Source organism: Xiphophorus couchianus, chromosome 19 (genome assembly GCF_001444195.1).
Source record: "Xiphophorus couchianus chromosome 19, X_couchianus-1.0, whole genome shotgun sequence".
Taxonomy (NCBI): Eukaryota; Metazoa; Chordata; class Actinopteri; order Cyprinodontiformes; family Poeciliidae; genus Xiphophorus; species Xiphophorus couchianus.
This window is the reverse complement of record NC_040246.1, coordinates 19,450,334-19,476,842: the sequence shown is the minus strand read 5'-3', so window position 1 is coordinate 19,476,842 and position 26,509 is coordinate 19,450,334. Positions and strand designations below refer to the sequence as shown.

Here is a 26,509-nt window from a genome sequence, read left to right as displayed (position 1 = left end):
TCCAGGGCCAGACCTTTTCTCTCACCATGCGGGATCTGCTGCAGATGGCCAGAGACATCGCCTGCGGGTGTCGATACCTGGAGGAGAACCAGTTCATCCACAGGTCCAGACTCACGATCAGTTAGAGTAAAAACTCAAACCAAAAAAAAATATTATTTTCTGTCATATTTTGATAAAACAGACGGGTAAGGAAGGTTGCAGAGGAGTAATGAGTCTTGTCAGAAGTTTCTATCCACTCCTAAATATTTGGTTAATTTTTATCGATTCATCTGAATCGCTCTTTTTATAAGCAATTTCACAAAAAAAGTAGTTTTGGTCTAGTTTTTAGTGCAAATATCTTACTTCATTTGAAATAAAACAAAACTAACTTGCAAGTAACGTTTCAGCATGTTTTAAGTTGATAATTCCTTAATATTGATAAAAGAAAATACTACTTCCTTTGGCAGATTATTTAATTTTAACAAGACATTTTATAAGTGAAATAATCTGCCAATGGAAGTTGTATTTTTCTCTCTGTCTGAAGTTAAACCAAACTTTTCTTGTTTGAGGTCAGTTGGAATTACCAAAATTATGTATATTTGAAAAGAAAATTTAGTGAGAAAATTTTTCGTTTTTTAGTGAAATTTTTTGTCGAATTCAAAGTTTTCTTGAATTCAAAGGTTTACATACAATTTGGTCAGTACCAGGTAGAACTGTTTTAAACTGCATGTCTTGGGTCAAACCCATCAAGCATTTATCTTTTTATTGTAATTTATGAAAATTTTATTTATGACCCACAAAACTTTAAAACTGATTTGCCACTCAATGGGCTCTTTGCACCTGCCGCGCTGATGTCACAACCGCATGCGCAAATGCGGCTCTCTTTTTTCCCCGCTTTGAGTTACCATGACAGCTAGAAAAGACAAAGTCTTATTTCAGCCACAAATAAAACAATACTATGAACATTGCTGTCTTCCTAATATAATGGGCTTTTAAGTTTTCATGGATTTCCAAACAGTCCTGAATTAAGAAGACGGTGGCTTGTAAATATTCGTCGCTACCAGTTAAAGCTAACGCTGCACAGCAAAGTTTACAGCCTTCACTTCACTCCGGATCAACTTCTTCAGCCTAAAGCAGAAGGTAAAGGAGCTTCCTGTGTTATTTCATGGAATCACTTCTGTATTCAGCCTGAAAGAGTTTATGGGAACGAGAGAGCAGACCAGAGCCAGACAGCCGAGCTACTGATCCGCCTGTATACACTGCTGTAAACACCGTCCTGCTTCACAAGAAGCATGCAAAACTAATAAAGCGAAATAACGCGGAGACCTTAAGGAACACGGCCATATTTTTCTAAAAGCAACAACTTTGAACCTGAACAGTCAGCTGAACTAGAACTCTGACACCAGAGCTGCTCTACTGTTAAGCTATGGGCTTGTTGTTCCTCAGGCTTCAGAAGCAAAAAGCCTGAACCGTAAAATCACCGTTACTTGGTCTCTGACACTAACGACAATAAACCACGTAATATACTTGAAAACAATGTAAAAACATTGTCCGTTAATGAATGATGAAAAATGTTTAGATACTTAAATGGCACATTTTTACAAGAAAAATGTCAGAGAATATTGCCTACTAGCATAAGCTAAAGCTAATGTTAGCCACAAAGTGTAAAGAAAGTAAAACTCACCTTCGTATATGTGAACGTATAACGAGGCAAACATCTTAAAACCTTTCTCCAGTTTACTTGTTGGGGCTTCGGATCGATGTACATCATTAATTGTTACCTTGGACAAGCCCTGTAAAGACCCAGTGGAAAGAGCCATTTTCAATAGATCGGAAACGATCGAGCCGCTTTTCCCCGAACGTGGAAGCTGAGGTGCAAAGAGCCCATTGCTTTGCTACATTGTATTTTTATTTTTAAACTTCTGACTGCATTTGTTGTTTTTTCAGAGACATCGCTGCCAGGAATTGCCTGCTTACCTGCGCCGGGCCAGACAGAGTGGCTAAGATCGGAGACTTTGGCATGGCCCGAGACATTTACAGGTTTGAATCTGCAAGATCCACTCTGATTATGCAGCAAAGCACCATCATGTGTTTCCGGGGAGCAAAAATTAGCCTGATGGGGGCCTTGTTGGAATAATTGGAAACTAAATCTAATTTTCCCACAATTGGGCCAAATGTGGAGTACATGACCTTGTGCTTCAAACTGATGCTAAACAGAGAAAACTGTTTTTCTCAGGGCGAGTTACTACAGGAAAGGTGGCCGAGCCATGCTGCCAGTCAAATGGATGCCACCAGAGGCCTTCATGGAGGGAATCTTCACCTGCAAGACCGACACCTGGTATGCAGGAATCCACTGAGCAACACACCTTTATGTCAGATTGATTTAAAAAAAAGGTTACGCAAAGCTGAAAACTAATTATGTGAATTATTTTAAACCGAGTTGCATTGTGTTACTGGAGTTTGCAAACATATATTATTGATCTAACAGGATTATTTAAATACCTTTAATTCCTTGAAGCTGCAGTATGTAACTTTTATTTAAAAATATGTTTTTTTTGATTATTTAAATGACACCAGTCAAGACAAAATGAAACTTATAATCTGTGAAAAGATCAAGCTCTTCCACTTGCTCGCAAAAACAACCAATCAGAGCCAGGAGGAGGGTCTTAGCGCTGTCAATCAACCATGTGGAGATACTGCTAAATGTACTAACAACGGAGAAACAACTTACCAGTCCAGGAAAACGGTTTATCCGCCATGCTAACTAAGATTAGCATTCATGGTAGGCTCTGCTAACAAGAAGAATCAGTAGCATAACAGACAGCAGAGAGGAGGTGGGTAAGGCATGGGGAGCGGCATGTAAACAAGCTTGATTGACAGCGACTAGACCCTCCTCCTGACTCTGATTGGTTGTTTTTAGTTAGCAGAGGAGCTTAATTTTTTTTTACCATACTGTCAGACACAGTAACAGTTTTAACAAATTTTCTTTTTTTTAAATAAATAAATTAAAGTTACATACTGCAGCTTTAAGCTCTGAAAATTATTTTTAATTGCCATCATGAGTGCTGGCTGCACTTCTAAATTTAGGAAGTGGCTTAGATTAATTGGTTTAATCCCTTTAAAGATTCTCATTATATTTCCTGATTGAACCTTTTATTCTGGCATAAGAAGTGACAACTTTTATAAGCTACTCAAACTTACTTCTGATTTCTTTAATGTCTAAATGAAGAGTGAAGCTGGAAAAGTTTCTGAGATCAAGACAATCCTCCCACTTGATGATCTGTGTCTCCCCCTGCAGGTCATTCGGAGTACTGCTCTGGGAAATCCTGTCTCTGGGCTACATGCCTTACCCCTGTAAAACCAACCAGGAGGTTCTGGAGTTTGTCACCAGCGGAGGCAGAATGGATCCGCCAAAGGGCTGTCCAGGCCCTGTGTACGTTTAAGATCTTTCCAAATGATTATTAAATCTCTTGGTTCCAATTTTAGTTCATTTTTCCTCTGAAAAAGCCTCAAGTTCAACAACGTTTGACGGTTTTTGTTTTAATTTAACCTTAGTTTATAAGAAATGTCAAATTTTATTAGGTCTAAATAAATAAAAAAGTGTGAAGTAGAATCTAATTTACTCTAATACAGCGGTGTCCAAAGTGTGGCCCAGGGGCCATTTTCTGGTCCTTGAAACGATTTTGGTCGGCCCCCCGATCACAAGTCTAGAAAGGTACAAATTTGATAACCCCAAAAACTTTGGAAATAGTCTGTTTTTCTTTTAATAATGCAACCGGTTTTTTTATGTTTTGGATCATTAAGGATTTATTGTTTTCATAAATATGTTATTATCAATTTATTGAATTTTGTGGCACACCAGTAGTTTAAATTTCCCAGTTTTGGCCACAGGGGGCAAGTAAAATCCTGAGAGTTGAATATTATTAAAAAAGTGTTTGTTTCATGGTCAAGGCTTGTACTTAAATCAGAATTACATGCTGTGCTTGAAAATCCTCCAACATGGCTGAGTAAAAAACATTTCTTTAAAGAAGAGTTGGCCAAAATTCCTCCACTTTAATGTAAATCACTCATAGCCAACTGGAGCATTACTTAGTGGCAGATTATGGTGGAAAAACAGTTATTAGGTTTAGGGGCAATTATATTTTCACACAGGACCAGTTTGGTTGGGATAGATAGAAGCATTTAAATGTGAAAAAAGGTAAAAACAGAAGAAATACTTTACTTTTCAAAAGCACTGTATATTCTGAAGATTTCAGTATGAGGAACAAGAAGTTTAAAATCATAAAATGATAAGAACGAAACATTTTGAGTTTAGTTGATCAGTTGGCGTCTTTTGTTTTTTAGCTACCGGCTTATGACCCAGTGTTGGCAGCATTGTCCGGATCACCGGCCCAATTTCGCCACAATCCTGGAGAGAATTAAATACTGCACTCAGGTACATCTCTTCTTCTAAGCATATTACTTGTTAGTTTCTTTTCCTCTGAGGTCATAAGGCAAAGCCGCTCAGACTTTTTAATGTAACTTCCAAAGTTGTGCATTTTAAATGATGAATATATTTTTAGCAATCTATTGATTGTTCTATGAGTCTCCACCATCCATCAATAACTTTACATAGCTAGCTAGATAGCGTGATGTAGCTGAAATACGATAGATAGATAGATAGATAGATAGATAGATAGATAGATAGATAGATAGATAGATAGATAGATAGATAGATAGATAGATAGATAGAGTGGTGTAGCTACATAGCTAATTAGATAGCTATGTAGCTTTCTATTAATCTAGCTAGAGTGATGTAGCTGAAATATGTCACTCTAGCTAGCTAGATAACTATGTACTTACATAGCTATCTAGCTATCTACAAAGCTAGCTATTTAGCTATGCAGCTGTCTATCTAGCCAGCTAGCTAGAGTGACGTCGATGAAGAGGGCAGGTACCTATCTCCAACTATCACTGTTGGTTCCAGTAGACCATGCATAAATATGCATTTGAAGATCTGCTTCATCTATCAAGGTAGCCAGCTATCTGGCTAGCTAGACTCATTAATAGATGGATGGATGGATATTTAGATTAAATAATTAGATCTGCATGTATCATTTTTCTCTCAGGACCCTGATGTGATAAATACCCCTCTGCCTGTTGAATATGGCCCCAACACAGACGATGATGGCGGAACAGTGATGCGTCCCACTGCCCCCAACTCCACCAGTCTCACTCCTTTACTGGTGTCCCGCCCTGTTTGCAAGGACTCACCCTCCCAGCTCGGTTTCTCCCCCAAGGGCTTCAGTCCCCCAGTCCCTCCACCGCAGCCCACCAAACCTCGCCTTCTGCTACAGAGAACCCAACCGGTCCACCAGGAAGTGACTTCCTGCTGTGAAATGCTGGAGCCATCCTGGGCTGAAACCGTTCCTGCTCCTGGTTTGTCATCCGTAGCAAACTCTCTGCATCCGGAACCTCCTCATCACCGTCCCTGCTCCAGAAACAGCTCCTCCTCGGGGAGCCAGAGGCTGAAAAACAAGACCAAGAACCTTTGGAACCCAACATACGGCTCCTGGGTCCTCGAAAGCTTTCGGGCGAAGAAAACGCTGGCTCAAACTCAGTCTATGCCACTCTCTTGCAATTCGACTGAGGAGAACAACAAAGCTGTTTGTGACGGAACCAGCAGCACCTACCTCAGCCCAGCTTGTCAGGTCCAAGCTGCTCCAACCATCTTGACAGGAGGCAGCTCTAAAGCCAGGTTGGACCTGGCTAAACTCCACAGCTTCCCCTGTGGGAACGTCAACTTTGCCTATGATGAGCAGAGCTACGAGGCAGAGAGCCTGCCGCTGGCGAAGCCCAAAGCCTCAGAAGCCATCACATGCAGCATCAGTCCACCGAGCGTCTCACCGGGAACCGGCCTGGGTCTGGCGCTGGGATTCAGCACCGCCTCAGCCTGTATGCCCAAACTTCTGCTGAAACGCCACGCCAGCTACGGACACGAGGACGTCAGGAGGCACGCTAAAACAGAGAAGCTCAGCCGTGACCGAGACTCTGGCTTTTCTCTGTCTGAGGACCTGAGTGTCGCTCACATCTAGAAATCAGCATGTGGCAACAGACTTTGAATCTGATGAAATACGTCAGCTGGACGACGAGCTCTGCAAAGATGAAATGATTGCAGCTCCTGATATGCTGGAAAACCCAATGAAATGCTGACATTCACACAAACACATCTCTGTACCTAAAAGGTGACCTATTATACTTCCTTGAACAGGTTATGATTGGTCTATGGCCTATACAAAACTTGTTCATTACATTTTTTGCACCAAATCATTCTTAGATTCTTAGAATGATATGGAAAAGGCTGCAAACAGAGGCACAATTACACAACCGTACATGTTTGAAAAGCAGAAGTGGAGCCTCCTGCACAACCAATAAAAATGTAGCAAGTGGTTTCTGGATGGTAAGTCAACGACAAAACACTTGTCTTTTCCAGCAGCCATTGTACAGCCCATACAGTTGCTAGGTAACCGCACAGTGCCTGTTGATTGCTACTCGACATTCGGGAGGTTTTTTGAAACAACTCACTTCCCAGACACCAAAAAATAACAATTTATTTCCAAAAAATGGCTCTGTGGATTTTTTAAGTGCTTCGAAGCAAACAGAAGTGTAAAAACATGCAAAAACTAAAGTTAGCATAACAGGTCGCCTTTCGTACAGAGTCCGTTGTGTGCTTAGCGCCCCCTTTTGGGCTTCTGGTGCAGAGGTAGCCAAACACTGATGCAGAGATATTTTCACTGCTACCTTGTTATCTTTTTATCCTGCTGTAGTTTCATGAATGCTTTGAAAGAAGTGTGTTCATATTAATATCTGTTTAACCTCAAGCGAAGGACTTTTTAAAGAAGATTTGTTTTAGGAAATACCGACATCTAGTGGCCAAAAAGGAGATTGATGCAATCTAGCCCCAACTTTGATTGATTGATTGATTTTAATCTCAACACAAATAAAAATACCCTAAAAAAAACTAGCAGCATCATGGAAAAAGTTAATTATTTTTTATTTTTTTTAAACAAATAGATTCCAGAAAAAATTCAACTTTTCTTTATTTTTTCTATTGATTCATTTTACCTTAAGTTACTTGAGAAAATTTATTTTTTATGTTTAATTTTAATCAACATAAACACAAACTTAATTTCTTATTTTTACGTTATATAAATTACAAGCTTCCTTCTCGCCTCCTTTCCCTTACATAATGTGAACTTTTGATGACTGCAGTCACATCTTTTTACTCTTTCCCTAAAGATTATTTTTGTCATTTTTTGATCCATTAATGTTTCAGATAATGTTATAATCAGAAAGAATAAAGTTTATGAAAGCAACTCTACTTAGACCTGCACCTGGGTTTATATTTTGGTGCTTTTCCTCCTGTTAAAGCCTTTTTTCACCTCCAGTCAGATGTTTACATCCACTTGTTATCATCAGGGATGTCCAGCTAATTCTGAGCTTTTAATTTCTGACATGAAACTGATTATTTAAAAAAAATTAAAAAGTTAAAGTTGATATTTAAAAGCTTAGTACACCCTAAAAATAGTCAAGCATGGTAGTGGTAGTATTATTCTGTGAGACTGTGTCACTGCTGGTTTTACTGGTGCCTTGAAAGAATGTCAAGTCAACTTTATAATTACTCAAACAATGTAAACATTGTTTTTAAAACTTCACATTAGAATGTTGGCTTTGACCGGAAATAACAAATTTATTCAACCATTAATGAAATATATTTAATGAGCTCCTCCTTCTTGGCTCACTGTTCTGTGATTTACAAATTAATGACTGGACTTTGACTAGGACTTTGCAGCTGTGAACGTTTTAATTCCTGCCGTTAGAAATGTGGAGGGTGTAACACCTGCGATCATCCAGCAGGGGGCGGCAGGTGTTCATATTTTAACATGACGTCAGTATTTTTATTTTCTGTTTTTTTTTTGTACCACATTTTAATTGTAAACTGCTGTAGTTTTTGTTGACTATTTTTATTATAAGATATTCAAAACTGTTTCAATTGTCTCATTGTAATTTTTAATTATTATTATTAACAAAAACCTCAAAACAAAGAATGCTGCAACTGAGCAGAGATTAATTTACTTATAATAAAAATATTTTTAATGGTTTTTTTTCCTAGTCTTGGCCAGTAGGCGTCTCTTGTTAGCTTAATGCAGCTGTGAAAATCTTTATTTTTATACTCACCTCTGTACACTGGACTAACCCTTTACATTTCGTACGTCGTTTTATTGTTAATGTTGACACTGTAGTGAATCACTGCCATTTACCTTTTGAATTTTTTGTTTTATGTGGCAAATTAATTAGTTTTATCATTTATAGCCTCAACTGTTTCATGTATGTTATAATTTGTTGAATTTTGAGGTTTGTTGGATCTTTTGTATAAATTGTGCTCAGGCTTGCTAATATTAGTGTCTTAATTTACAGCTGCTGACTCATAAATAAAGTATTTAAGAATCTGTAAACGTGCCCGTAAATCCCTTTTGTACATCCCTTTCTTCTTTTAAAAAACTGTTAAATAGATATTTAACTATTTAAAACATTATCTTAAATGTAGGTTTGATCCTAATAATATCAAATAAAAAGTGGATTCAACCTGCTGGTTTTATTTTCAAGAAAACAAACCAAAAGTCAATTTTTATTTTAATATATATACTGATTTATTTTATTTCCACAACAGTCATATACTTTTTTTTTATTATTAATTTGTTAAATGAACCATGTGCTGCAACATGTGGTGATGTATCCAGTGATGGAGTCTTATTACAAAATTGAATTAAATGCAAAAAGAGTTTGAAAAGACAACTCATGAGCTGCTCAGTGCCTCCCTGTGCTGTAATGCTGTAGTAACTGTGAGGTCTGTCAGTAGTTCATGTTACACGTAAGGCTTTTTGCGGTGGCAAACGTTTTCCTCCGGTTCTCGTCTGGATTTTCTCCCTTTCATCCCGTTGAAATGAAAGCAGGAACTCCGCGCTTTCACTTCACAGGATGATGAATTAGTGTCAGTGCATTGGAGCAATAATTAACTTTTTGTAAGAATATTTCTGCTTCCCTCTGTTCTGCGTCCATTGTGCCCGTTTCTGTCAGTGTCGGTACTTAGCGAGTTCTGCTGCGGTCGGAGCCCAACCGTTACATGACCGTTTGCAACTGCGTAACTAAATTATTCGAGCCGCCATGATGGACGTCGGAAGTGAGAGTTTTTTAAGTGAGAGATGGGAGTATTGAACACAGCGACTGGAATTGTTATCCCAGGTTGTTTTTTGCCAGTTTATTCATGGCTTCTACTTGTTCGAGTAAGGCTAATTTGTCTTCTTTTTTTTTATGGCAAGCAACTAAGGCCAATTTGTCTGTTTGGCGTGTCTGCTTACGTAACGAGACGTAACCAACGCCTGCTTACGTAACGCCAAACTAATAGCTAGCTTAGAAACCGATTTATACCTCCTTCCTTTGACGTGTTGATCAAATTCAAGTCGACTTTGCCTGACGTCACACGACATGATTTATGTCACTACGTCATGAACGGCGTTTCCCTTTCACCGAAGAAACCTGAAAACCGGACAAGACGAGATGCTAACCAGTTTTTTCCCCCATACATGCTAGGCTACATTACGGCGCGGCACTGTTAACATGGTTACCAATGTTTAGACCAGTACCTTCTCCATAATGCGACATTGTATATCATCTTTCTAATCATACTTACTTATAAAGAATATGAAGGTAACGCTAGGCGGCTACACCGAGTCATTATGATTAACGGCTGCTATCCATCGCCGCCGTGACCTCCCTCATTAAAAGTTATAAATAAAATGACAAGTTAGGTTTTCACGCGTGTCTGTACAGCCGACAGCGACCATTTTAAAGTTTAATCAACTAGATAAAAGCGATATTAGACCACAGATGTCTGTTTACTGGAGCGTATTGGTCGTTTGACGTTCATCATGGCGGAGCGGGCGGATTTCTGAAGACCGTGACGTCACGTGCAAAAGAACAATATAAGCAAATCAAGGTACGCAACCCCCACCCGAAGAGTCGTTTTGAGGAGTCCATTTAAAATAACCGAAGTTCCCTCCACCTTTAAAAGTCCCTGTCTGTAGTTAGGCTGTTGTTTTCGGTTTCTTCTCCGCTCCCTTCGTTGCCAGCAGCCTCCAGCGTGAGGATGAGGTTTTCCAAACCCCACAGGTATCCGTCCTCTCGGTTGCCTTCCTGCCAGGGAACGTCGTGGCCTAAAGTCTGACCTTCAGGCAGAGCTGAAGTCTTCCCAAAGTCAATCATCCAGACATTGGCACGGCCGCAGACATGGATGAAGAGGAGAGAGCTGCCAATGACCTGGTGGGGAAAACAACAGAGAAGTTGAAATGAGGCTTTATTTTTCTCTTCTTCGCAGCAAAAATACAGTCTTCCCAAGTATTTTAGTGCAAATATCTTAGTACACTTGAAATAAGACAAAACTGACTTACAATGAACTTTTCAGCAAGATATAAGAGCTTATTTTAAGTCAATCATTCTTTAATTTTGATGAAGTACTATTTAATGGTAGTAATATTTGTAGTAGAAACTAGACTAAAATACTTGATATTTTGTGTTTTTGCAGTTTAGAAAGGATCATTTGGATCCTGTATTGCAAAAACACAAAGTCTTACCAAGTATTTTGGGCTCGTTTCGACTGTAAATATCTTAGCATACTTGAAATAAGACAAAACTAACTTACAAATAACTTTTCAGTAAGATAAATGGATTTGGTTTAAATAAATAATACCTTGATACTGAGGATAACATACTAGTCATAAGAGAAATAATCTGCTAGTGAAACTATACTTTTTAAAAATCAATACTACTGACTTATTGACTTAAAACAAGCTGCTTTTATCTTGCTGAAAACATATTTGTAAGTTACTTTAGGATAAGTAAAGTTGAATTAAATGAAATATAAAGTTAAAGACGACAATATTTGTAATATGAAGCTTTACAAAGTGCATTGCATTGTGTGCAAACGAGCACAAATAACACTTTATTTTATTTTTTTTTATTATTTGTATAGCACATTTCAGCAACCTGGTAGTTTAAACAGACTTTGGTTAATTTTTTATGTAGGACTTTTTCTGTTTCCATCAAACTGTGTCTGATTTCCAGAGTGAAAATCAGTCGTCACCTCATGTTTCTTGAAGAAGACGGATATTTTCAGCGCGTCCCGGATCGCCCTCAGCCTCTCCAGGTAAGACTTCTGCATTTCAACGAGAAAACAGCAGGAAACAATGTTTGAATTTATCACTTAAACAGCTACTGTACACCGAGGCGGGGCAGAAACCGTTTCTGAACCAAAACTCAAACAGATTCGCAGTGTGAATATTTACATTCTCTTCTTGCAATCTAAACACCTTCAATGTGTTTTCTTTTTCAATTTTATCCTTAAGCTCGTCCGAAATGTGAGCACAGAAACAACAAAGTGATTCTTTCCAGCACTGTTCAAACTCTGAACACGGATCTAAACGCTTGCACAGCTTGTGTGCTTTGCGTGGGTGAAGACGGACATTAAGGTGACGCCTACTGCGGCATTTGCAGTGTTTATTTGGATATGCACAGAACTGTAAAGAAGGTTAGCTTGAGTCCTCGCATGACTGAATTCACAGCAGCAGGAAGTTAAATGACTGCCACGTACAATGATGCTGACGTCCTCTTCGACAAATTCCTTGAACAGTTTGATGATGTCCTGCTTCGATCTGGTTTTCTTGAAGTCGGTTCGACACGTGCCGTCGGATTTCTGAAGAGGGCAGAGAAGCAGAAGGACGATATTACCGAGCGGTCGGATTAAATCAGTGCTAGTCTGAACATCCTGCATACATGTGCTGCGTTTAAGGCCTCAACAACATTAGTTACACTGCAAAAACACAAAATCATACCAAGTATTTTTGGTCCAGTTTCTAGTGCACTTGAAATTAGACAAAACTAACTTATATTTTTCAGCAAATAACTTTTTTAAGTAAATAGTTCCTTAATATTGATGGTGATCCACTGGCAGAGTATTTGTCTTATAACATGGGAAATCTAACCTGCCAGTGTAACAAGTAATTTTTGATCAATATTAAGAAAACATTGACTTAAAAAAGCTTTTATATCTTGTTGAAAAGTTAATTGTTTAATCTTATTTCAAGTGTCCGAAGATAATTGCACTAGAAACTAGATAAAAAATTACTTAGTAAGTTTTTGTTTTTGCAAAGTAAACGTAGGGCTGTGTGATAAATAAACTTTTTTGCTTTTTGAAGATTAAATTTTTGGAAAATCTGGATTTGGCCCCCGGCCGTTTGACTCATCTCTAATGTCCGTCCTGTTAATCCTGTTTAATTAATCCAGCCATGCTAGTCGCCTGGTTTTCCTGTCTGTTGCAGTAAAGACGTGAATTACGTGTCACCTTGATGCCTTCTATCCTGAAGCCCAGAGTGTTGGTGGAGCTCATGCTGTCCCTCCACTGCATGTAGCAAGGTTTGGTGATGCCACGCTGGAAATGCTCCTGAGGAGTTGGACCTTCCCTGTCCACCTCCATCATCTTCTTGTACAGGTCCTCCCGAAGCTTGGGCCGCTCTCTCGCCCGGACGAGCTCCTCCTCCAGGTATGTCCTTCGACACAAGGTGAAAAAGTCACAAAATAAAAGTTTATTCAGCCGTCTTTCCGCATTTAGTTGCTTGAAATCATCACAAAAATGAATTATGGACCAAAATAACATGCAAATTTTCCAAATGGTAAATTGGAGGGTAAAACTATACAAACCAGTCTGCCCAGTTGTGAAAAGGCAACATTCCTTTAAACCAGTTGTACTTGCCTTACAGGCAACAACACCCAGCCACAGAGTTTCTGCAGGTTTCAGCAAGTAAAGCTTAAGACTTTCTTAATGCCACCTTGAATTAAATTTAAGACCTAAAAACAATAGATATAGGAAATGGGTGGAAGATGATACTGGATGTCAAGCAGAGCAAAGAAAATGTGAAATGTTTGCTGTTTGTGCTTCTCATCTGAATGTCAATAAATCATTCAACCTGTTTAGCACATTTCAGTATTTTAGATCGTGAAAACATAAAATACTTCATATAGTCAGCACTTGTGAGAACCAATAACAGACAAGTATTTTCAAAAGGTTCAAAATGCTAACTAGCTAGCTAGTGGCTAGCCAGTGGCTAGCTAGTGGCTAGCTAGATGTCTTCAAGATTTTGCCTGTTAGAAAACCACGCATACCAGAAAATTGGCTAAAATGTAAGTATTTGAGGCCACCTTACATTTCTTGTAATGAATTTAAAACGTTTTAGTTTTAGTTTAATTTAAGACTTTTTCTGGATTCACAGATAAACTTCATCTAACATTGTCATAAACAGAAATCAGTGTCTTACACCTTAGTTGAAGAATTTTGGCCTACTCTTCTGTTTAGATGTTTTTGGGGCTTCAGTGACAAATATCCTGTCTAAAGTCATGCCACAGTATCTCAGAATTAAGTCCATTCCAAACCTTTATTTGTTTTGTTTAAAACTTCTGTAACACAAGAACGTTTGAGCTGAAGGTGCCAAACCGATGCTTGAACATCCTCCTTCAGGATATTTTGCTAAAGAGGACATCAAAATGTCCCCTAATTTGGACCTGGTCACCTTTTAGTGACTCAAGTTATCTTTTTTCTGATTTTAAAATTTGTCTGTTGATGTGAAACGTTTGAGTGTGACATAAATTCAGAAGGTCAACCAAAACTGCGCTTCCTGTATTTCTACAGAGACATTTAATGAACTCATTTCTACATTTGCTGCACAAAAGTCAAAAGGTTTTTGCAGTTGATGCTACTTTACGCAGGACAGAAAACTACAGTGTATAAAATGATCTTCAATGTTTGGAGTCACACTGTCGATGACTTGCCGTCTTTATATTCACAGCAAATAGTTCTGAGCACACAGATGTGAATTTCAGTTTCAGTTTGCTAGCTCCACTTCCTCTGTGCTAAAGAGGGAAGCTACGAGGAGACTCCTGTGTGCAGTACTTCGCTATGTGAAAGCCTGGGTGTGTGTTCGTGCAAGTTGGTGGTTTTGCAACTTTGTGGTTGAGAGCGTTTTGACAAAGGGAGTCTCCAGGGACACCCTGAGCGTGCAAACGTGTGTGTATAAACATCTCAGATGTACAAACTCTCACAGAGGTAGATAAGTAAAACAAATAGTTCATGCATGCGGTAATGTACATTTGTAACGCTGTTGCACGTACTTGGTCTCTCGCCTGCCTATAGCTTTGCTGCAGTTTTGTGCATAAGCGTTCACCTGTCTGGTCAGACGCTGCACATGCATCTGCATGTCCGTGCATGCAAAAAATACATGCATGTATGAATTAATGCATGCATTCAAGCGTATATGAATGTGTAGAGTTGTGCAGACTAACAGTGAGGCCCTCCACCCGCTGTGGCAGGAAGCCAAGCATACAGCCTGCAGTTACAACAGGTGTTCCCTTAAAGAGGCAAGCCGAGACAGGCAGCTTGTGCTGTCGCCGATCTCTGCTTTTGTTGTTCATCTACACCTCAAAATGACGAATAATTAATGATTAAAAACTGAAAAGCCAGTGTTTGCAGATTGAAAGGCCTGGTTTCTTACCTCACTCCCATTTTGCAGTCCATCACGTTTGGATGGTCGAGGCCAGCCAGCAGGTCGGTCATCTGCACGAAGAACTCTCCGTCGTTTTCCACAATTCCTTGGTAGCGCGGCACAAAATGGACCAGCGCGTCGTTTTGCAGATCCTCAAAACACTTCTTCTCGTTCTCTGATAGCTTTTTCAGAATGGTGCCCTCTTCTGCAGCTTTGAAGTTTCCTGAGATGAGATAAACACAGTTTCTCATTCTTCATGTTAGACAAAGAACATACCTGCATAGGGAAGGAGAAAAGTGCAATAGCTGAATAGAGCTGAATGTGAATTCCTGAAACATGTTGCAAGGCTGAGACAAGTAGACCATGAAGCAAAGCAACTGGCTTACTTTCTGTCACCCATAACAGATGACTCCATTTTCACCAAAGCTTTTTTATTGCTTTCAGTAGCTCAGCTTCCTTATAAACACCAAGTTCATTCTGAGGAATGTGAACAAAGTGTTGCTTCCATGCTCAAGGTTTTTCATTAGAGAAACATCTTTCAGGTTGTTTTGACTTGTGAAGAATAGAAAAGAGAAATGCTTGGTTAATGTTGCTCTTGTTCTTGGCAGATATTCAAAGTAAATAAAGGTGGAATCCTGGAAATGTTCCTTAGCGTGAACAGAGGAGGATTTCCATTAGAAATGCATGAAATGGATCTTTTCTCTGCTCTTTTTTCACCTTATTATAGCTGCCAAATTTTGTTCAATGGAATGTTAAAAATTATTTTTAATAAATTATAATCACCCTTATGGCCAGCTAGCTGGACCCAATTTACTTTCTTCTTTTGGGAAGCTTGCAAGGGCCAGCGGATGTACGTCTTCAGCTTCTTCCAAGCTTTACTCTGTTGAAAACATAGAAAACAAAATTTAAAATGTTGTAAAGATAAATTGTTATTTCTTCAACATCAAGCAAAACACTGCAAACACACAAAACCTTGCCAAGTATATTTGCTCTAGTTTCTTGTCCAAATATCTCAGTACACTTGAAATAAGACAAAACTAACATAAAAGTGACTTTTCTGTTTTATGTAAATAATTCCTTAAGATAAATAGATATTAAAAGTGAAATAATCTACCAATGAAGTTAGTACTTATTTCATCAATATTTAGGAATTATTTATATAAAACAAGCTCTTATAACTTGCAGAAAAGTTACTTATAAGTTAGTTCTGTCTTATTTCAAGTGTAATAAAATATTTGCACTAAATACTAGATCAAAAATACTTGGTAAAATTTTGTGGTTTTGCAGTGTAACTTACAAGATATAGGAGTTTGTTTTGAGACAATAATTCCTTTATCCATTATTAAAAAGAACAAACTAGTTCCTCTGTCAGATTATTTCACTCATAGCATCAAAAAAATGTCTTCTTTTAAGAGAAATTATCTGCCAGTGGAATTGGAACTGGGTTGCTAGGCGACGGGCATGGCTTGGCTGGTGTTGCTAGGTAACGGCACACTGGAATATTCTACCAGTGAAACTAAAACTTTTTCATCAATATTTAGGAATTATTTGCATAAAACCAGCTCTTATAACTTGCTGAAAAGTTACTTGTAAGTTAGTTTTGTCTTATTTCACATGTAGTAGGATATCTGCACTAGAAAACTATATACAACAAATAAACTTTGTGTTTTTGCAGGCAGTGTACGATAGTTGGAAACAGCTTCAGGCCCTTTTTGCAGCATCTGAATGGAAATCTGATCACATCGGCAGGTCTGGCCAGCCAATCTGATGCCAGGCTTTCTGTTTTCCCCGATGTGAAGCTTCCAATCTGGGTCAGCTAAATGCCATTTCTGTGGAAACTCCTATCTGTGCTCAACATCTCCAGTGTGGCCTGCTGGGCTCGTCCTGTTTTATTATCACAAACACAGAGTTCTCCGCCTTTAGGAAAGATAGCATGTGTATTTGTATTTGTATAGTATATTTTAGCAACAAAGGCAGTTCAAAGTGCTTCTTATGATAAAAACATCATACAGTCACCAACTGTGAAACAAGCGATTAAAAATTACATTTTAATAGATATTATCAAAATCATCAAGCAATATATAGGCCTGTCATAATAACAAATGTGTCTGGATGATAAATTATCCCAGATAAATGATAATATTGTTCTTTGGAGACAATTTTAAAGTAATAATAATAATAATAATGCAAGAACATATTCTCAAAGATCAATAAACTCCAATTAATTTCTTATTAACATTTAACACAGGAACTGGAAAACTGGAAATATCTACAATAAATAAACAAAACAACAAATAAAATTAATTATGGAGTCTCTGCAAATAAAACTGTCCTTCAACAAAAGGAGATAGTTGAGACCAAAGCACCAAATGGAAACAATAAATCAGGGAAAAAGAATGAAAATTATTGGCTTTGTTTTATTTATCATGTGATTTACTGATTATTGCGATAGGCCTAGCAATATACATAATACTGTAGATGATGGTCATTATTCCAGTTACACGGCGAAGCACATCATGTCTCTAGTCAAGACTGTTGTAATATTAGTCAGTATGGATTTAATTTATTTACTGGTTTTCTGTTTTACTGAGATGAACCAATAAAGCGCAAACACCGAAGAACAGGCACACATACACTGCAAAAACTCAAAATCTTACCAAGCATTTTTGGTCCAATTTGGTTCTGATGTTACAAAAGGGATCAAAGTTGGCCCAGAGAATTAAATTTGTCTTCCTTTTTACAGTCTTACCCCTTTTAGACAAACTTTAAATGCTATAACTCCTAATTCTAGGATCTAAAACACTTGGACTTTTTATTAACCAATGAACTGTTGATAAATTTTAACATCATTATTGTACAATTATACTATTGTACAATAATACATTACTATTATTGTACTGTTTTAGTTGTGCACTGCAAAAATACAAAATCTTACCAAAACATTTTTCCTAGTTTCTTGCGCAAATATTTTAGCACATTTGAAATAAGACAAAACAAACTTACAAGTAACTTTTCAGACAGATATAGGAGCTTGTTTTAAGTCAACAATTCCTTAATATTCATGAAAAAGTTCTTGTTTTGCCAGATTGTCTCATTTATAACAAGACATTTTTCCATGTTATAAATTAAATAATCTTCCAGTGGAAGTAGTACTTGTACTTTTGACTTACTTCAAGTGCAATATTTGCACTAGAAACTAGACCAAAAATATTTGGTAAAGTTTTGTGTTTACGCTAAAGATAAAAAGCTCATCAGCCATAAAGCCGATGATCTGAAAACTAGATTGTGTGTCATGGGAGAGTGTTTCTTCTGTCCTCCCCCGTGGGCTTTAGAGTGGTCATTTTCTGTGAGTAAAACAGGAAATGAAACGGGGACTGTGATGGCAGTGAGGCAACACTTCATCACTCTTCATGGCCATCAGTAAGAGCAGAACGGGTTTCTCCTAAATGTCAGATGATTCGCTTCACTTGCTTGTTTACTGACGGCATCGCTCTGCCAAAGGCGGCAGACTTTCACAAATGTTTTCACGCTACAGACTTTCACATTTACTGAGCTGCTGCTGCTGTTTCTGTCTGGTGCAGCTTTAATGTTGATAAATAACTTTAGTTATTGACTAGTCTAGATTTTTATACAATATTATAAATACATTAAAAGATGCATTTGTAGCACAAAAAATACTTTTAACATCAACATGTGAAAAGCTAAACCCTTTCAGTACAGTAATATATAATCTGTTTAGTTTTTTTTTTTTAATTAACCAATTAATAACTGGATAGTAAAAGGTGCTTTATCACAGAATTTGAACCAGGTGAAGCTAAACCTGCAATTTGATAGAAGAAATAACAAAAAATGCCTTTTTTAAATGCAAAATGTATATGTTGTTGAATTTTAGCATTATTACTGCTCTGAATATGTTGCGTTTTCACCAAATTATCTATTTTTGAGTCCAGTTAACGATTAATCGATTACCAAATTAGTTGATGATTATTTCAACTCATCATAATTAATCCGATTAATCGTTTCAGCCCTAAAAAGAATTTTTATTGAAATGATCTTAAGTGCTAATATGAATAAGAGGAACTAGTAAACATGATCAGGACATATCTATTGAGCTAATATTTAAATATTAGTCTTGAAATTACTGGTTTTAAAAGTGTTCACACCTCTTAACTTTTCCATATCTCGTCCCATGAAAGCCAAATCTGTGAAACTTAAACTCAGGCACTGTGTTGATCTTTAGTGACATTGATTACTACAACAGCGTCTTCACACATCTGTTTAAAAACTCAGTCAGACTTCTGATCGACTTTTTAATCAGAAACGCAGACTTCAGTTTTTATTCTCCTCTAATCTGCTACAAACTTCCAGAAAACTGCAAAACTGCTGAAACACTGAGATCCTTGAAACCAAAAGTGAAAACTGACCTATTTAGAGCTGCCTTTGATTAATAATAACTGGACCATTGATTAGTTCTAGATTCTAACTTTTATTACTTCTTTTCTTTTTTTGTTCATTGTTGGTGAAATATCCTATATTCAAATAAACTTATATTGCAGTAATATACACTGACATTTGTGATTGTAACACGGGATGAAACGATTAATCACATCAATTGTGATTAGTCGATTATTGAACTAATTTAATAAACAATTAATCGTTACCTGGAGTAACAAAAAAAGGGATTTTTTTAAAAATGACAACACATTCAGAGCAGTAATTAAGCCAAATCTGAACAAAAATATATAAATTTTGATAAAAGATAAAAATGTTTGCAAAAATGTTCTACCTAGAAATTCTCAAGTGTCAATTTTAGCTTCTCTTGGTTCAAATTCTGCAGCTATTAGGCAGCTTTTACTGTCCAATTATTAATCAGTAAATAAAAGTAAATAAATAAGAGCTGAGCTGTTCTCATGTTGATGTTTTTATTTAGCTGCAGATGCATCCTTTGCTCCAACTGATCAGGCGTTCTCTAATGGAATGCTATGTTGTTGCATTCTAGGAAATAACATTTTTATTTTCTTATTTTAGAAAGGAATGAAGTTGTTTATTTGCATCTTTTAATGTATTTAATGTAAATTAGCAGAATGTGCCAATTTTCTAACCCGATTAATCGATATTAAAATAAACGTTAGAAGCCTCAAAGAAACGAATCATTGACTTAATAAAATTTTCTTATTTCAACAGATTCCACATGATTGTATTTTGTTACTTGAAAGGAAAAAAGATATAGTAATCTGACGTTATAACCTTATTTTTAACTAAGATAAAGATTAATGACTTAACTAAAAACTACTTCAAATCACTTTGGATTGATAAAAGAGAAGTCAGTTGAACTAACTAAATTTTTTGTGTTAGTCTGACAAAGCAAACACTCAGTGAACTTATTTTGCATTTATTCACCAACGATAAACAAATTATGTTACCGTACTTTAACTTAATATTGTGAGCGAAACAATAGAAAAATGTGGCTCTTTAACTGGGTGAAGGCAGTTTTTTCTTGCATAATGTGAAATAATTATTTGGTTTAAGTTTAAAGTCAAACCAAGATTAATTAACTTACAAACAATGTTTAGACAACTTGTTTCTTGTTGTTAAATCAACTGTATGAACTTTAATTTCTGAGTTAAAACCAAAACAGTTTTCTTGTTGACTTAAAATGCATTTTCCAGGCAGCAGGTGAACTTTCATTTTCAAGTTAAACCAGCTTCAAATGTTTTACAGTGCAGGACACAATGTCTCCTGACAGGCGCAGCGTTTAGCAGACGCTACCCAGGCCGATCTTTCAGCGGTTTTTACTCTCATTGAACCAATTCCAAGTTGGAAAGGAAACAAGACGATCATGTCAACATGCGCACCTTGATGCTCTGACGGAAAACAAGCAAACAAAAAAACAAAAACCCACACAGAGCTCAGCACATGCTTACATGTTCTTGTGTAATCATGTTTTCTTTTGCGGTCGGTTTCCAGTTTTAGTCTTGGCCTTTGACATTTAACAAAGAACTGCTTCAGGAAGTCAGACACTTGACAGGCTCCGCTTTAGCCTTCTTCTCATTGACGCTTCGGCTGTGTCGAACAGTCAAGTCAAAGACGTTTTCAGAGAAACACAGACAGAGAAGCCTGCAGAAAACAGGTCGGCGTCAGGAAAGACTTTCTAGCATATTAATTATCGCCGTCAGCCTGAAAATTTGGCTTCAGTCTGCGTGCGGTTGCTACGGTAACTGCTCAGATCAGCACGTCTCGTGCTTTAAAATAAAGCAGCGTCAAAATCCGCAAATCAGCAGAGGGCACAAAGCCGTCTGTTGAAGTCAAAGTTCGTACAAGCAGATTTAACAGATGATTTACTCTCACACTGATTTGATTTGCTACAGTTTGTTACAGAGGGATTTTATGAGCACAATCCGTAACCAAAGGCTGAATGTGACAAAGAAACAACTTATGTCCTCGTTAAAACAAGGTCTACTATTTATTAGTTTCAAATTATGTTCTCTGAAAATATAATGCTTAAAATTCTCACCCTTTAAACCTTTTATCATGTTATAACTATAAAAATGATTTGAATTTAAAAACATATGAGCAAGTTTTAGTTGTTAAAATAACTACTTATTTTACGTTAGAATAATTTAAATTCTTGTTTCAGATTACATTAACAACATTTCTGATCTGATAATGAATTTTATTAAACGTTGCAATGAATTCAGCTCAGAAACATTTAGTGTGAACAGGACAAAAAAATAAACACGAGTCAGATCAATGTAGCGCACTTCCATCTGAGGATACAAAAACATGCCGCTAAGCATTCTGGGAAATAGTTCCCACTCCTGTCTTTTTCTTCTTTCATTTTTTAAGTGCTGACCTAAAAACTCTAGTTTATTCAACTCTTGGAGGTTTGATTAAATTAATAAAAAGTGAGCACAACTCACTGCTGTAAGTTTATCTTACACAAACTCACATTTAGGCTCCAAATCTAAAACTGGCTAAATTTACTTGACTTAAAGAGTAAAAGATGATAGACACAACTAAATGCATCTCAGATGTTTTACAGTGTGCCTGTTGAGACAGTTTAAACGGCGTTGGCTCCAGGCATGGAGAAGTGGTGGCCCTTGTGGCAGAATCGGTCTGATGGTGCAGACGGAGGCAGAAACCTGCAGGTGACTCACTGTGATTACGCTCAACTTCCCTACAGCTTTCGCAGAACGAGGCTCAACACCGTCAGCTCCTTAAATCTTTCTTCTGCTTTTGCTTTCTTGTCACAATTAAATGTTCCAGCTCTTCCAAAAACTGACTGGTTGGGCTTTCAAAGGGTCTGCGGAGGAGTTTTGACCCACTCTTCTTGGCAGAATTGTCTTAATTCACCCACATTGGAGGGTTTTAGAGCATGAATAATTAGTTCGGAGGTCACGCCACCACGGCATTTCAGTTGAGTTTAAGTTCTTGCTTTCACTAAGCCACGCAGGGAATTTTATTTTGTTTTTTTAGAGTTGAAAAAGTTAGGTTAGGTCTCTGGTCAATACAAAACATGTTAATTACATTTTTTGCATAAAATTATTCTTGGATAATAAGATTCCAGTCTGCTCAGTTCTGCCTATTGAGCTGTTTAAGGGCCTCCTGTCACTTTAAATCCAAACCAGCTTCAGCTGGCCACGCCCCCCAACTCAACGTTTACACTCACACGTGACGGGAACATAATCTCATGTGAAATCTTCCAGAGCCCATCTCATTCAAAAGCTCCCAAAATAACTCCTGAGCTGCCAAAATAACTCATCCCCATGAGAAATGCTTGCTGTGAGCTGAACTTATCAGTTAATGCCACTGAAAGATAAACTGAACTGTTTAAAGGAAATCTGTTATTGCTGTGTAGTTGCGTCTTGTCTGCAGTAATTCTCCAGTAATTCCCAGAGGTCTTCAGTCAGGAAACGCGTCGCTGGCTGATGTTTAAGAGCTGCTTCTGCTCTAAAAACCAGCTCCTTCCTGTGACGGAAAGCTCCAAATATCGGCAATTTTAAACGACCTTTATTGTCCATCGTCTAAACAACCTGGTGGTTACCAAAAGACTAGCTTATCAGTAACATTTCATTAATGTAAGGAATGAATTTACGCCATCCCAGAAAGTTTTTAAAGTGACATGTTATGCTTCTTTAAACAGGTTAGGACAGATCTATGTTCATTTCATTTTTCACACAAATCATTCTTGGATGTATTTTCCAGCAGCTGCTGTACATTCAGTGGTAAAACAACTGACCAAACGTGTTGGAGCTCTTCTTGTGTTGCTAGGTAACGGGCTGGGCTGGCTGGGGTTGCTAGGTAACGGCACATTCCGGAGTTTTCTGAAACAGCTCTTATTCCACAAATTAAAAAACATTAATTTACTGCCGAAAAACAGCTGGGTGTGTTTCTTTAAGCGCTTGGGCTGATTTTTAGAAACTGTAAAAACCCAAATGGAAGTACAAAAACTTACAAAATATGAAGTTTGCATAATATGTCTCCTTTAACAGTTTCTTTTTGTTTTTAGCTTTAAAGAAAGATTAGAAAATCACCTTCAATAATAATCCCCTATTGAAAACTGGTAATTAGCAACCTAAATAAATTCAGACTTGCTTCTTTGTCTCAGCTGTACATAATTTATTGGAGATAAAAACTAACAATCTCTTCTTTTGAGAATTAAGTTGATTAAAAACGTCAAAATCATTCAGGGTTTCTGCTAGTTCAATCAACTAAAATTTAAGACTTTGAGACAGAAATGTACTAAAGAAAATAGCATATTTTATGTAGTAGTGGTGAGCTTTTTGTACAAAATCCACGTAACATGGCATGGTGAGCCAGTGGTGAATATCATGCCAACTGGTTTTGTATTTACTTCAAAGGTCGAAGATTTGCTAGAAAAAAACTCAGAAATGTTGAGATTAATCTCAGAAACTTCTGAGTCACAAAAATTAAAAAACTTCAGATTTTGAAACTCAGAATTGTCCAAATTTTTTAAAGACAATGTCTGAGTTTTTTGGTGGAAATTGAATCCTCCTTTTTTCCCCCTCAATGGTCATAATACGCCAAAGTGTGAAAGCTTTCACAACAAAAACACTCTTACCAAGTGTTTTGGTCTAGTTTCTGGTGCAAATGTCTTAGTGAAACAAAGACAAAACTAACTTGCCAGTAAGATGTAGGAGCTTAATTTAAGTTAAAAAAAATTTCCTTAGTATTGGTGAAAAGGTACATGTTCCATCATCAACAACACATTTTTCACATTATAAGTGAAATAATTGGTGGAACTAGAAATATTTCAGCAATATTAGTGAAATACTTACTTAAAACAAGCTCCTATACTATGCTGCAAAGTTACTTTTAAGTTAGTAGTGTATTATTTCATGTGTACTATGATAAAACTTGGTAAGGTTTTGTGTTTTTGCAGTGTTCTGAGTTCAATGGCTGTGGTTAACGTATCAATAAAGAGAGAAACTGTGTCTTATTATTCAGCCAGTATTTTAAAATTATTCTAAGATAATCCAGTTAACAGAGTTCTTCCTCTGATGGTGAAAAGATTCACAAACTTGATTTGTGAAGTTATTTCATCCTAACTACAACCAGATAAGAAACATACACACAAGATTCAGGAAATGAGACCTCCACCTTGTTTGACCGCATATGAGAAAGTCCAAATCAGTTACATCAAGGTTTCATATCTACAATAATAAAACATTTTCAAAGTCAGGAAATTATGCTTTTTATCTTACAAGATTAGATCATTGTTGGCTAAACTAAGTTTAATACAGTTCAGCTAAAGAAAGGAAAGCCAAGCTCTAGATCAAGGGTGTCAAACTCATTTTCGTTTTGGGCCAAATCAAGTTCATGAAGGCTCTTAAAGGGCCGGTTGTGCCAGAATGTGTTGATAAAACCTGTTCACAAACTTAAAATATCAGTGAATTTTTAAAATTAAATAATATTAGTGAACATCTTTTCAGTTCCTCTGGGATTTTGTGATACTTTTTGTAATAAAAATCAAAGTGTTTGTGGTACTAATTTGGAAATATTTGCAATATTACTTATTTACGACAGTAAATGTGACTTTTTATTACTCGCTGTATAGATCATGGACTATAATCTGACATCAATTTAGGCTGAGCTTGTTTTAATCAAAAATTCAGACATTTTATTTGTTGTAAATTGAAAGAAACTGATTTGGAAAACTGCTTATTTTACCTGATTTTCTTTTGCTATTTGCTAATTATGTTATTTTAAACACCAACGTTTCCACACAACTTTATATTTTGGTCCGTCTGATGATGCAGTTCTTAAATGTGAGACTATTTACTTGAGTAGTCTTAATATCAAATACTTTTTCACTCTTGCTTGAGTAATTTGGCTACTTTTTACTTTTACTTTAATAAAAATATGTCGAAGTACTGCTACACTGCAAACATACAAAATCTTATCAACTATTTTTGTTTAGTTTCTAGTGCAAATATCTTAATTTTGTCTTATTTCAAATGTACTAAGATATTTGCACTAGAAACTAAACTAAAAATACTTTGCAAGATGTTGTGCTTTTGCAGTGAACAGAAGCAGAAGAAAGTAAATGTAATAATTTTGAGATTAAAAATGAAGCAGAAACCTTCTGCTCTGTTTTCACGCTCAAGTTAACATTTGGTTCATTTGTTCAAAAACCAAACACTCTGATCCTGGGTACAAAGATATTTAATGCTTACTCTGCTCATTGAAAACTGGCAGATTATTTCACTTTGAACAAAGCGTTTTTCCAATACTGCAAGTGAAATAATCTGCCAACAGATCCAACACTTTTTCATCAATATTAAGTAATTACTGCCTTTAAACGAGCTTAAAGCTCATACTTGCCGAAAAGTTACTTGCTGTAAGTTAGTTTTGTCATATTTCAAGTCTACCAAGATATTTGAACTAGAAACTGGACCAGAAACTAGGTAAGATTTTGTATTTTTGCGGTGCTACTCTTACTTGAGTGCAGTTTTTGGAGTACCCTTACACCTCTGAAGATAACTGCGGGGTAAAAACCAAAGAAGCTTCTCACCTCGCTCACCTCTGCGCACACCAGGTGCTCCAGAGTGACGAGGCCTTTGCTCTGAGTCTCGGTGTCGCTCAGCAGATCATCCTCAGACTCCACCGCGGAGGATCCGGTGGAGGAGATGGACGAGTTGGACAGCTTCCTGCGCAGGGTTCCGTCCACAGCCCCGTCCAGGTCTTCCTCCTGGATCTCCCTGGAGGTGCCGCCTGCATCCGAAGTGATGGTGACCTGCGGCACCAAGGGCGCATCCATGAGCGCCGGCGCGGCGGGCGGCGCGGCGACGATTGCGGCTTTCTGGATGTGCTCCGTGCAGATCTGTGGAGATCTCCCGGCCGTCCTTCTCTCTACACGGCCTCCATCGCTTATCCCAGTCCCAGAAAACCCGAAGTCCTTGGAGGACTTTCTCCGGCACTCTTTAGGCATTTGAGATCTGGCCGTAGAGGCGCAACGACGAGAAGCGAAACTCCGCTTCGGCTCAGCCTTCAAATCTGGTCATTTCACTGTGAGAGAGTTCCCACGGAGTCTCCCCGGTACTCTGGGAGTCCTGCCGATCCTCCCCGGGTCCCCCGCTGGTTGCTCTGAGCTGGGAAACGCCTCTGGCAGCCTGTGCGCTCTTTGGCTGTTGGTAAGGGGAACCCCTCTTTCGTGGCGTGGCTCGCCCTTCTGCGCGGTTTTACACTCTCTCACACACGCTCACACACCCCGCCGCTGTTTATTATCTTCCGCATTGCCGCTCTCGCTTCCTGACTGAACAGTTTAGAGCTGCTGACATAGTTTCAGGCTCTCTGCCGCCTCACTTCAGCAAAAAACTCCACTCCTTCAGCTGCTTGTCTGCTACATTTTGCACTGGATCTCAGACGTCAAATTGTCAAGT

The 26,509-nt window shown here is 37.6% G+C and overlaps 2 protein-coding genes across 4 annotated transcripts in view; one reads left to right on the top strand and one right to left on the bottom strand.

Annotated features, from left to right (window-relative positions):
* The window catches only part of ltk (leukocyte receptor tyrosine kinase), an 83,195-nt gene extending 74,721 nt beyond the window's left edge, over positions 1-8,474 (top strand). For both annotated transcript variants that reach the window (XM_028000166.1, XM_028000167.1), the window contains exons 24-29: positions 6-103; positions 1,927-2,019; positions 2,216-2,317; positions 3,278-3,412; positions 4,324-4,414; positions 5,088-8,474. In XM_028000166.1, the coding sequence (XP_027855967.1) occupies positions 6-103; positions 1,927-2,019; positions 2,216-2,317; positions 3,278-3,412; positions 4,324-4,414; positions 5,088-6,053 (1,485 nt within the window). In that variant the 3' untranslated portion in view covers positions 6,054-8,474. The remainder of the gene's footprint in view (positions 1-5; positions 104-1,926; positions 2,020-2,215; positions 2,318-3,277; positions 3,413-4,323; positions 4,415-5,087) is intronic.
* Positions 8,475-8,650: 176 nt separating this feature from the next.
* On the bottom strand, positions 8,651-26,368 carry itpka (inositol-trisphosphate 3-kinase A). 2 transcript variants are annotated; one of them, XM_028000168.1, is made up of 7 exons: positions 25,642-26,368; positions 15,390-15,486; positions 14,616-14,829; positions 12,416-12,620; positions 11,666-11,767; positions 11,159-11,230; positions 8,651-10,335 (listed from the first exon to the last, which is right to left on the bottom strand). In XM_028000168.1, exons 1-7 carry the CDS (start codon positions 26,056-26,058, stop codon positions 10,084-10,086), a joined length of 1,359 nt encoding a protein of 452 aa, XP_027855969.1. In that variant the 5' UTR covers positions 26,059-26,368; the 3' UTR covers positions 8,651-10,083. The 2 variants fall into 2 exon arrangements, with proteins under 2 accessions (XP_027855969.1, XP_027855970.1); XM_028000169.1 differs by having other exon boundaries at positions 25,651-26,368.
* Positions 26,369-26,509: the final 141 nt, after the last annotated feature.